At 48.0% G+C, this 12406-nt stretch overlaps 1 protein-coding gene across 5 annotated transcripts; it reads left to right on the top strand.

The window, feature by feature from the left end:
• The first annotated feature begins 4435 nt into the window (after positions 1–4435).
• Positions 4436–11972, top strand: LOC121596249 (alpha-tocopherol transfer protein-like). Of its 5 annotated transcripts, none has more exons than XM_041921019.1 (5): positions 6974–7111; positions 9029–9037; positions 9116–9295; positions 10393–10487; positions 10560–11972. In XM_041921019.1, the coding sequence occupies exons 2-5, from the start codon at positions 9034–9036 to the stop codon at positions 11235–11237; spliced, it is 957 nt and encodes a 318-aa protein (XP_041776953.1). In that variant the 5' UTR covers positions 6974–7111; positions 9029–9033; the 3' UTR covers positions 11238–11972. The 5 variants fall into 5 exon arrangements, with proteins under 5 accessions (XP_041776954.1, XP_041776953.1, XP_041776952.1 ...); XM_041921018.1 differs by having other exon boundaries at positions 9014–9037; XM_041921016.1 differs by having other exon boundaries at positions 8972–9037.
• Positions 11973–12406: the final 434 nt, after the last annotated feature.

The raw sequence follows: 12406 nt of genomic DNA, 5'->3' as shown, positions 1-12406 counted from the left end.
AGATAAAAACACAAAATTGGGAGTTAATATACACGCACCCCGTGGTTTTTGTTCGCGCGCTCTCCACCCGATTGCGACTTGTTTTGCGCGTAGCGCGTGTTTCGTTTCCGCGTTTTGCGCAAAAGGTTCGCGCGCGCAGGGTAGTGATGAGCTCGATAATTTTGGAATCAATTCCGGAAGGTAGTCGTTTCAAGTCGAAGTCGTCCGGAGTCGGCTTGAGTCGGCCTTCGAAACAAAGCCCTGCATACGAAGTGCACGCGCAAAGTGAAAGACAAAAAAATACACACAACGAACGACTCCGGACGACTCCAACTCCGACTCCGGGTGGAACTTATGGTTCGGATTTTGTCGTAGTCGGAATCGGACTTAACAATAGCCGAAGTCAAATCGGAGTCGTGGGTGCGCTTCAAGGAGCACATCACTACTCCAGCGTATGGCGCACTCGGTCACCCTCGGGGGTACATCTGATTAACCTAAAATTAATGGTAACACACATCCTGCATACCCCCACTGTACTTTGTGCTATGGAAATGATGTGTGGAAAATCACACGGGACACCGATTGTGTGTGAGTGGTCAGACACCTCGCTCTGTGGCGGCAACAGTGAGTTGATTCACAAACAAAGTTGTTCGTATGATTTTAAGTCGATATCCATTCCAATTCCACCGCGATAACAGCCTTTTGTTTGTGCAATTTTTATCATTCCATAACAGCATCTTCCTCTTGTTGTAGACAAGGTGTAGGCTTCCGCATGTTAAGCACCGACCGTCCCAAACCAAACAGATGTTGCTCTCCCATTAAAGCACAATTGCTCAGACAGACGTACTTCCGTTTCTCACCACATACTTATCCGCGTAATGTGTTGCGTGCCTGCGCTTGCTTCCACGTGCCACGAGACACCAAACACATTGCGTGAATGAAAGAAGAAGCTTCATTTCAGCTACCACTCGGAGTAATGATGGCACACGCAATTATTATGAATCAAACAGCCATTGCGCAATCCATCTCCGGTGTGGTGAGCAATCTAGCCTGCTGTGGTCACTATGGGGAGCTTCCGTTGTTCATCTTCACGTGTGGATCGCGCACCTGCGACCTTCCTCATCTCATCAACCGTACTCTACAAGCAACAACACACCCCAAAAACACAAGACATCGTTCAACAGTGGGGGGATGTATGTTCACCAAACCTGCGCCAACTGTTTGCCAGGCCACTTCGTAGTGCTCCTTCGCTTTGGAGTATCTGTCTCTCTCGGGTGCTAGCGGTTTGCCCACACGGGAGGAAAATGGACTGCAACCGCAACATAAGCAACTGAGCAACTGGTGCAAACCATTTGGCAACCAGTAGATAATACACACACACACACACACCCAAACACACACCTCCGGCATCTACAAACGGGGTGGTGCTGGCTGGCTGGTGGTCGAGTGTCCAATTCGTCCCCTTTCACCCCGCGCACCCGTCATAAATATGGAATCTTAGCCCGGGTTTGTACCAACTCCACTCCTCTCTTACTCTCACGTGGCTCACACGCTCAAACCTCACCGCCAGAGCGCTCTCTTTCTGCAAAAGCTAGGTGAAGCTTTGCTTTGGACCCAAGCGAATAGCACACGGTGGAGTAGGAGGTCGCTGAAGAAATTTGAATACACCACGCCGGCCGAACTGCATGGCGGGCGGGCGGGCGTGCACGCCCGTGGCCGTCTTCTGTGCTGCTGGGTGCGCACCACCAGTAGGACAAACATTTCGGTCGCGGAAGGTAGCAAAAGCATTGGCTGCTGCTGCTGCTGGTGGTGCTGTTACTATAATTTTCGGGTCGCTCTCTTGTGTGGTCGTTCAAGTGGTGAGCATAGAAGACAGAAAAACTAAGGTACCATTGTTGGACGAGCTTTGGTGATTAGTGCAAGCTTAGAGGGCAGTCACGCAAAGGAAGCGAAAAACAAGATGCTTTGGTCTGTTGTATGGGAAAATGTCCGCGTTTTCGACACCGAGCTAAACGGAGTTAATTGAGAGAGCTCAACGTTCCGTGGAAACTGTTTCATGGTCGTGTGGTTGGTTTTGAAATTGAAACTTTTCCTCGTGTGTGTGTTCATTTTAAAGTGATTAGTGGAGCTATAGAGGTGTACCAGGTGTACTTTTGCTCGGTGAAAGAAGGAAGACCCTCCCCGGGATAGTTGTGCAATGTCATCAAGCGGTGGATGATGAAATGCTTTGTGCGTTAGTTAATTCCATTAGCAAATAAATAAAGAAGTGACTCATCGCACAAAGAAATTCTAATGCGTGACAAGCACAATTATACAAAACAAAAAGCCCCACCTCACACGCACATTTCTCCTACTTCCTTATACGGCACACCTTACCAAAAGTTCAAAGTTCAGTGTGTATTTAAATTCTAATTTAAGACTCACCCGGGAACCGTTATGAACACTGGTGCGTTGCATGGTGCGGACTGCGGTGATCGTGAATAACGTGCACTGTGTAGATTAGCTACAGCGGGGTGAGTGAACGCAAAAAAGTGCATCTCCAACCCTACGGGAGGAGAGGGTGGTGGTGAGAGTAGCAAGCAAAAAATCGCTTCCATTCTATTTTTGCGCCCAACTGCAGCAGCAGCAATTCTGCATGTGCACACATTATCAGCTTCGCTTTGTTTCCTACTTGCCCGGAACGGCACAGGGCGCCCGTGGAGGAGGCCACACAATCTCGGAGTCAAAGTGGCAATAGGGCGCGCGCGTCTAGTGCGCACAGTGAATAAGTGGCTCACACAGTCGAACCACACAAAGCCGACGATCGGATCGTCGGGCGGCAATCATCATCATCATCATCCGCCCCCTTGTGTGCCTTATGCATAGCAGTACACGCCTATCCCCCCACCCCTCCTCCCTCTCCCCTCATTGGGTCACTCTCACACTTCCGTCTTCCGAAACGCAAACCAAAGCAGCGGTGTGCCCCAGACTTGCAAGTGTTATATATCGGTTCATCCCTATTGCAGGCAGCGTCAGTTGCAATCTCGTACTGTGACCATCCGGTAGTGTGCCTAAGTCTGGTAGTGCATTAAGTGCGACTCCTCTGGCGGGCTCCTCGAAAAGACGGTGGGTTATGCGCTGGAAGCAGTAAAGTGATTTGTGTTATTATTATTACTCCCCGCAAAGAATCAGCTGTTCCGCAACGTACCTACCAAACCATCTGCTTTGTGCTTTTGCGCAGACGAGCACGTGCCAAACTTCCCCTATTCACTGTGTCTTTGGTAACTGTCATCCGTTGCCAAGGGCAACCCCCATCTTTGATGCACACAGACGGCGGCATGTGAATTGCGCTTTCTCTCCCATTGGAAACACATATGCGTCAACAGTGTTGTGGTTTTCCAATAGGATTTCCTATCTGAAACTTGTCTCCCCAAAGCGAGTGCAAAGGATTCTGCGTCATCAGAGAATCGGTGTAGGCGTGTGTGTGTGTGTGTGTGTTCGGTGTCACATCTCATCTCCGGTGGACGTGGGTGTGACGTGGTTGTACGCATCAGCAACGCGGATTGCAAACACACGTGGTACTGTGGGTGCGTGCGTGCGCAAGAGAAGAGTTCCGAGTGATGCAGAGCTAAACACAGTTAGCGTATCAATCGGTTCTTAAGTATTGCATCAACCCTATTTTCCCAAAATTGCATGTAACATGCATGTGGACCACCTCTGTGCGTGCGTGCCTGTGTCTGTAATCGGTGTAACAAAAAACAGGGCTATTTCATACAGCTTTAATGTGCGATTTAAAGTGCTTTGCTTGCTAGAAGTTATGCAAATTTGGTTGCGTGGCGCTGATGAGGCGGAGTTCGTCACCAAAGCCATATCGCCCAATGCCGTACCCTCCCTCGATACGCGTTGTCGCCGGGTACACCAAGAAGTGCTGTGCACGATAAATAGATTCGTCAGTCTAAGCATGACCGGGCGAATGTTCTGCAACTCGACACTATCGGTACGATAGGCCCAGAAGTGATAGAACGTTCCGAGTGCGCGCTTCGAACGACGCTTCGAAAAAGACATTTGCAGGAACAAACCTTCCAATGTCCGCAGAGTGAAGATTGAGCAATTGAAGTGCAATTGGATTACCAGACTGTGTGTGTGTGTGTGCAGTTACTTGACTAGCGAGTATTAATTGTCTGAACAATCTGGTGTAAGAGTTTCTTCAATTCCAGTGTAGCTTGTAGCAAAAACAACGCTTCAGAGTCAAATTGAAGAAACGAAACAATCAGTGCTCTCTTTTAATGTTGTAACCTCTTAAATGTAGCTTACTGAGTGTATCATACAAAATCGCATGATATAAAGTGACCGATTGTGTTGTTCTAATACAGGAAATACGCTTGTTTTCCCTTTGCCTTGCAGCCGACGTCCAACGACCCCCGTGCGCCATCGACCTAAGCTGAACCTTAAGCCACCAGCTGCGTGTGTTGAAGTTCCAAAGTTCGGGAAAAGCAAAAGCTCCACCAAAGCAGAACAGTGTCAACCAACTCCCCAGTAGGGCCGTCAAACAGGCAAAACAGTAAGTGTTACACACACAGACACACAACAATCTATCATATCATACCACCGAGGGGTCAGGAAAAACAGAACCCGGCGCTGGAATGAAACGACACAATGTAACCTTCTTTGCATCGCGCCACTGCTTATTAATATCTGTTGCCCCGCTCGATCATCGATCGTACCTGAGCTCGATCGTATCAAATGATAGCTTCCCATTTTGTACCTGCCACGATGACGACACACGTACGTCCGGATGTATTGTGTCATAGAGCAACCTTTGATCCAAGAGAGTGGTTTTAGCGCGCGCCCGTGCTCTCGACCACTATTGACACGAAATGCGTACTGGTAGGGCTAGATAGAAGTGCCACAGAAACCGGTACCGGTAAAGTACTGCCGCAGAGTGCGGTCGAGGGAACACCCTCGGAGTCGGTTTACTCGATGCACCGGCCAGTGGACAAACTATCAACAACAGCACTCTCGATTACCTCACACACGGCCGCACGGGGACGGGAATTAGGCGCGCAAATAGAAGTGCTTCGAGAACGTGCCGTACCGTCGTGTGAGTTTAATAATATGTATGTGCCTACGATGTGCGATGTTGACGTTCGCCCGCGACGCCGGACACTTGCACGCGACTAGCCATGTGTGTGGTTTGAGCTTCCTAAGCTCTCTTCCGTCTACGCTTGTAGAAGAATCAATTTACCCAATGATTGAGATCGAGAGCGCGAATGGACGTGCTGGACCCAGACGCAACATTACCATCCTGCAGTTGCTTGCATCGACCGACGAGAACCGGAGCACGCTCTTGACGCGTACGTCGTCGCCCACACTCGCGCGTACGCCGTGCGCGTCGCGTCGATGAATTTTTCATTAACTAGTTAGCCTTTCGGAGCGGAGGGGGGAAATGGCAGCAAGTCTGCTTACCACCGCCAGCTTTTCTCGCGATCGCACAACTCGGACTTCCTATACTGCCATACCTTCCAGATCGTTGCAAATCAATCCATCCTGTCTAGTCTACAGCTCGAGTCGAAAGAATGAACTCGGAACTGGGATGAAGGTCGAGAGAGTGCTTTAATTTCCTGATTTTTGCTTCACACCTAAAACAAACACAAAAAAAACGATACAGAACACTGTTAAACGCTTTGTTGGAAGATGTGCTACGACTTCCGGGTTGAAATGAGGCCACACAATGATAAGCACAACAGAAAACGGATGTGTAGCGATTGGGTTTTTGTGGGGCAACCGGAAAAAGGTGTGAATTTCACACTCAACCGAAAATCCATTTACAGTTTAATGGAAAGTTTGTAAAATAACTATTAAATAATGAACATTTACCCCTAATGACTGCTGTAAAGTTTACGGCTCTAATCAACAGCTTTTCATTATGCTTCGCGCGCGCACTGATGCGAGAAACTCTTTTGTCGGTTTTTCGTTTAAATCACCTCGCGTTACAATTCCGAGGGCAACGCAGCTATTATTTGCTTGCTTTGAACGTTATTCTAACCAAATTGGCCGTTAAATGGTCAAGCATTCCTTTTAATGAGAAATCATTACTAAAATCATATTAGATTCTAGTTACAGAACGACCGCTGCCGAATCTCTTGTATTTCGCTGCCGAATCTCTTGTACCCGATCAACTCGCTCATTCACAGTCCCGCATTGACGTTAACTGTGGTAAAACAGTGAGTTTACATGATTTGCACATTATTTACGCGTCTGGCACACAGCGCACTAGCGTAGTAGTGTGATTCATCAATAACCGCCCCCACGCCGGTACACGTGAGGATCATCATCTCGATCGAGTGTCATGCTCCGCGATGTGCTTACACAACACGACCGGCCATGATCTTAAGGGTCAGGTTTGCTTTGCTCCATCCTTCATCCCTTCCTTTACCGAAACAAACACATCCCCTGTTCACTCGCTTATGGACAAAACCCCGAGAGACAAGATCATATCCCGACAATGTCGTAGTTTCTCAAGGTTACCTACTTTCCGTTTACAAAAACCCTCCCCATCATCTGTCCAATGCCACCGCGGGAGTGAATGCACTCGATCGGGAAGCAAAACCATCCCAAAAGCGAACCAAAGCAGCCCCCTTCTTCTTGGTGTGCGCAAGGGAATGCGCATTTCGCAAACGATCACCAACAACAACCGACATGGATTGGATGGTTGGTTTTGTATTGCACATCTTTGCTTCCTATTCCATTCCCAGTTGGAAATGCACTTAAGTCTGTGAGCGGGAATGCATACCCATCGCCGTCTTCTTTTTTTTGTTAAACCATCAGCGCGCGCGCTTCTGCTGCCCAACGGGCGCAAGTGCATCGTACTTTACGCATCATGTACACTCACACACGCATACAGGCGCAGTTTGGCAAACATCGTGTGTTGTGTTGTGTATCGACACGATCGGGGTAGATTGAGAGAGCAGCCGACAGAGCTGCAGGTGAGCTCAGAATTTTTATATAGCGGCTTCATCGATCCGCACTTCTCGCTAGTTGCCGAGACACGTTCGCGGGCGACGGAAGCGACTCTGCCGACGATTTTCTGCTATCGACGCTCTGCACACTCTGTGCTGTGATCTAGTGTGTTGCTGAATACAGTGAGACGAATGTTAGTACAATTTGTGGTTGAAAAGTGTTATACATTAGTGAAATATAATGTTGAAAAGGACAGAGAATAAGTTTGATTTACTACATTCTACACAAAGTTAAACGGAAATGGTGATTTAGAAAAAAAAATTCACAAATGACTGTGTGAAACCCAGTCCTCAAATCCAAAAAGTGATCCGCAAAAGCTAATTAAGTGCCTAATTACTCCCCAAAATGTGTTTTCCTAGTGATATCGAAGACATTTACCCATTCCCACGCGAAGTTCTTGTATGAAGGGTTTAGGTGGTAGCATTACACTTTCCATAAACCGCACACGCACCTTCGGCACAGAGGGCACACAAGCTTGAGTGTGAGTTTCCCTTCCAATTCGAAATCAACCGCCGGACCAACGGTCAAGGATTGCTGGCTTCGGTTTGAAGTAACCAGAATTGGAACCTCAAAGAGGGGGTCGGTTCGTGTTTTTCCACAGCGAAAGGTGAACCCCCAACGCACCACCGCATCGCAGCGCCAAAGTGTGCATGTTTGTGTTCAATTTAACAAAGATAAACCAAAAAAAAAACCTCCGAACTCAAATACACTTCCAGCTGCCCATGTGGTGCAGCAGTTTTTGGTTTTGGTTTGCATTAAAATGTTTGCTTTCGACCTACTCCGCTGACGGTATTTGCAAAGGTGGCAACCTGGTCGAACTGGTGCGAGAAGTTAACTTCATTTTGGGGTGACCCAGAGTGAGCTGTTACTGAGTGGTGCCTGCTGTAGATACGCACCAAATGCGTTCAATTGTGTGCTAATATACACGAAATGACGACGCCCAAAGAACATGGATATTACATTGCACTTGCATAACGATCTCCCCGCAACGATCTTTCCGCTGACGGTATCGCTCCATATCGTAGGCACGCCCGGTGTAAATGTAGCATCAAAAACGCAACGATCGCCGGATCTCAGAGATACGCGCGCGGTGGGAGAGGTTCGGGTCAGTTAATGCTTGAGCTACTCCAACCGATTTCCTCCGATTTCCTTACCATCTCCCTTATGCATTACGAACGATCAACAATAAGTTGTTGTACCAATTAAACGGATTCCCGGGCGCAAACATATCTCCCGAGCAAACTGAACCCCTCCCTGCGCCCTTTTTTTACGTAAGCACATCATTCCCCCTTTTAGATTTGGCGTGGCCTGTCCGGGGGCGATCCTGGCGCGCAAACGATAATTTGTACCGATCGTCAAGCTAATAATGAAGATGGGAAAGGATTGATGGCTTGCGTCATGAGAACTTTGAACACCGTTTGATGATGTACCTTTGTTGCTGCTGCTGGTGATAACGATCGCGTTTCTCTGATCGGACAATGGGGTTGGGTGGGTTGGTTGCACCGGGTAGATGATCGACAGCAGCGCGGGTAGTTGGTTAATTGCGGGCAAACAACATGACTCGTGGGTGCCCGGAGGGGTGGAAAGGAGAACATAAATGTGCAGTTTCAAGGCGCTCCAGCTCACGCAATGCAGTTCAGTCTCGTTAGGTTCAAGGGTCCGAGGGATCCGAAGCGTCCGTCGATTAGCGGCCCGCGGCAAATTAACACCTGAGAGTTTAGGTTTCGCAATTGGAGGCTTGGTCCGTTGTACAAAAAAACGAAACCATTTACAATTTCGGAGGTTTTTGTTTGATTAACACGGAAGCAGGCACTACCATCGTTAGATGTTTTTGTTTGAAAAGGTCACATTGGAACCAATTGGTGCAATGAAGACGATCATGGATTTCTTTGTGTGAAATGTAGTAAAGATCTTCAGTTACGGGTTTTGGGTTACAATTGTGTACATTGGGCATCCTTTTTTGAATAACTTCCACAGTTCGCTTATCATACAGTTGTACATTAAACATTCATTCCCGTTCCCTGACCCCGAAAAGACATTTAAATTCCAGCCAAAATGAGTAAGTTGTACTATTCAGGCTTCTTATAAACCTTATAACCTAATTTGTTCCACTTTGTTCCACTTCCATCCTCCACAGGGGTACCAACGATGCTATCCGACGTAGAGGAGCTGCCCTCGGTGCAGCTGGGCGACTACGTGCTCCGGTTTGAGCTGGAGGATCTGACGCCCTTCGGCAAGGAGGTGGCCAAGAATGAGCTGCGCGAAACGCCCGAAATTCGTGCCGCCGCCATCGAGGAGCTGCGCACACTGCTCAAAGGTAAGAAGCAAGCCACGTGCCGACCGTTTGGATCGCTTTGCCCTTGGGCATCAAAATGCGAGAGACAGAGAGAGACGAGTAGAATCCCATCAATCAATGTGTAGCAGCACAACAAATTACCGCATCGAAGCTTAATTAAATCCGTCATCATCATCCGTGGGGATGTAGGAATCTTCCCTCTCCAATCATGTCCATGAAGTTCATAAAGATCAAGAATCCCCTGAGCGCTGTTTTGCACCTTTACAGAAGCTGCTGTTTTGCAAAAGCATGACTCGACGAAAAACAGTCTAGTTGTGCGTATTTTAGGTGGTAATTGAAACCATCAACAGCATAACTGACCATTGAGATCATCCTTGTGTGTAATCAAACACTTCAGAATTCATCACAATGTTGTGATCATTTTTGTGTGTGATCAACCGATCGTAACGATCAGTATTTGAAATTGGTCATGACAACTCGAGCTATGTCAATATGCTTCTGAGTTCTGAGTTCTTCCACTAGAGCAGCGAGATATTCAGAAAATGTAGCGATCTTACGGATATGCTCGCAAACGATCATTAGTCATGCATGGTGAGCAGAGGGAAGTGGGTTTTTTTTTGCACCATTCCCTTACCACAACCCATCCAACCAGGGGTTTCCGATCGCTTGGGTATGATTACTGTTGTGGTACGATTCCGAAATCTCCTGAAGCAAAACATTCTTCTCCCATCTCTGGTCTAGACTTAACTCGTAACCTTGCGCCACCTGAGAAGCGCTTTGCCCAGCGCATTTGATCGTTGATCATGACGAAACGACGTTCAACGATAATTTGTACATCGAACGGACGACCACAACGACGACGACGACGACGACAGTGACTGGACACCAAAGCCAATTACTCAAAGCGTTCACAACACGATCACTCACACACACACACGTGTGGAACTTCAACGATGATTCATGATTATTTCTCCCAACAAACCAATAATTACAGTGTAACCCACATTGAAGCGAAAGATCTTGAAATGCGTCATTCAACAATCTAAATGTTTGCAAAAATTCAATTACCTGACCTCAAAATTTCAAATGTTCTTTGCTCTTCCTCCTCTGTGTTTCAGATGTTGAAGACTTGGTAGTGCCGCTAGACAACGATGACTGGATGATCCGGTTCCTGCGTCCGTGCAAATTCTACGCCAAAAGTGCCTGTGAGCTGGTAAGAATATGATGAAAATGGTTCAAACTGTCCGCAGTCCCTAACGCAATGCAAACCTTCCACCGTCTGCAGATCCAGCGGTACTACCAGTTCAAGGTAAAACACTTCGACATGTACAACGAGCTGATGCCCTCGAAGGAGGCCAACATCTTCAAGCAAAACATTCTGGCCGTGTTCCCGAACCGGGATCAGCTCGGACGGCGTGTGCTGCTGCTGGAGCTGGGCAAAACCTGGAAGCACAAGGAAGTCTCCCTGGACGAGGTGTTCAAGGGCTGCGTCCTGTTCCTGGAGGCGGCTATGCTCGAGCCCGAAACGCAGGTGCACGGTGCGGTCGTAATCTTCGACATGGACGGGCTGACGCTCCAGCAGGCGTGGCAGTTTACGCCACCGTTTGCGAAGAGAATCGTAGACTGGCTGCAGGACGCGGTGCCGCTGCGCATCAAGGGCATACACATTATCAATCAGCCAAAGATCTTCAACATGGTGTTCGCACTGTTTAAGCCGATCTTGCGCGAGAAGCTGCGCAACCGTATCATCTTCCACGGCACCGATCGTGAGTCGCTGTACAAGCACATCTCGAAGGAGTGTCTGCCGGCGGTCTACGGCGGTACAGTGGACGCACCCCGGGTACAGGGCGAACAGTGGTACGAGCTGCTGCTCAAGTGCGACAACGAGTACAAGGAGATCAACAACTACGGCTACATCAAGCAGCTGGAGGAGCAGCGCAACAAAAAGAACAAGAAGAAATGATATGGGTCGCATGGGAGCACAGGGAAGGTGATAGGCGTTCGGTACTCTGCGGAGACCCGACGGAGACAGCCAGGTGGCGATGTTAACTTACAAAAAGGAAAAAAAAGACTCTTACTTCATCTGCGGCAAAGGCGCCAGCGGGGTTTGCTCGCCATGTGATTGCTTACATATTCCATTAACTGCAACGATTTACCCCACTTCCCCCCCTCCCAAGGCACTTAAGCTCTACTACTACTACTAAAGAACGTTCTCTACACATTCACACCCCGTGCGGATCCGGATAGGAGTTTTAGGTTTAATGCCGCTATCGCTACACACGGAAGGGTTTCGGGATTCACGGGAAGCACAAAAACTGCACACGCGTTAGCTTAGCTAACCGGTCGCTACTACTTAGAAGTCAAATTGGGTACAAAAAGATCAGAATACGGCGCTTGCAATATCTATCAATTATTTACCTAGATAGTGAACAAATTCTACTAAAACGAAGCAGAAGGCAAAAAAGGTGTGATACGATTTTTCCTTTCGAAACAGGCGTGATAGCTATATTTACTTTAGCAGCAGAAGGGCTAAACAGCTTCGTTTGCTTGTACAGTTCTTTGCTGCATCATCATGAGAGAGACTGTGTGCGAAGAGAAAAGTGAACGTAGGTTAAATTATCCCACTTTTTTTTAAAATATTGTTATTAAGTATTGCGGTTAGAGCAATGGAACAAATAAATAGTGTAAAAGGAACTTACCCGGCGGAGTGTTTGCATTGTTTGGCTTCAAGAACCTTCACGAAATTACAGCAGAATGATCACCAACAACAGCCTCAAGATGGCAGAAGAGAATCTACTATCCGAGGACGACGCATTGCACAAGCGTATCTAAGGAAGCGCCTACTGCGCATTTCCAAAACCCCAACAATATATGGTCTGTTGTACATTGCTTCTGGTATCTTAAGGACACATGTCCTGGACCATCTCATCCCCGAAACAATCATCGATCGTAGAAGGCTTGAGAAGGTGAGGGATTTATTACGAACTTGCAGAGCCATTCGCCGGGGCATGTCCTTGGAATGCCAGGCTCATATGTCCCACCAGGCAGGTGTTCAGCGACCCTTCCAGCACGGACTAACTACAAGACCTTTCGGAGATCTGGTACTGACCGCCATGGACCAGATTACCTTGA

The sequence above is a fragment of the Anopheles merus genome, chromosome 3R (assembly GCF_017562075.2).
Source record: "Anopheles merus strain MAF chromosome 3R, AmerM5.1, whole genome shotgun sequence".
In the NCBI taxonomy this organism is placed as follows: domain Eukaryota; kingdom Metazoa; phylum Arthropoda; class Insecta; order Diptera; family Culicidae; genus Anopheles; species Anopheles merus.
The sequence above is the reverse complement of the archived record's forward strand: the minus strand, read 5'-3'. Positions and strand labels throughout refer to the sequence as shown.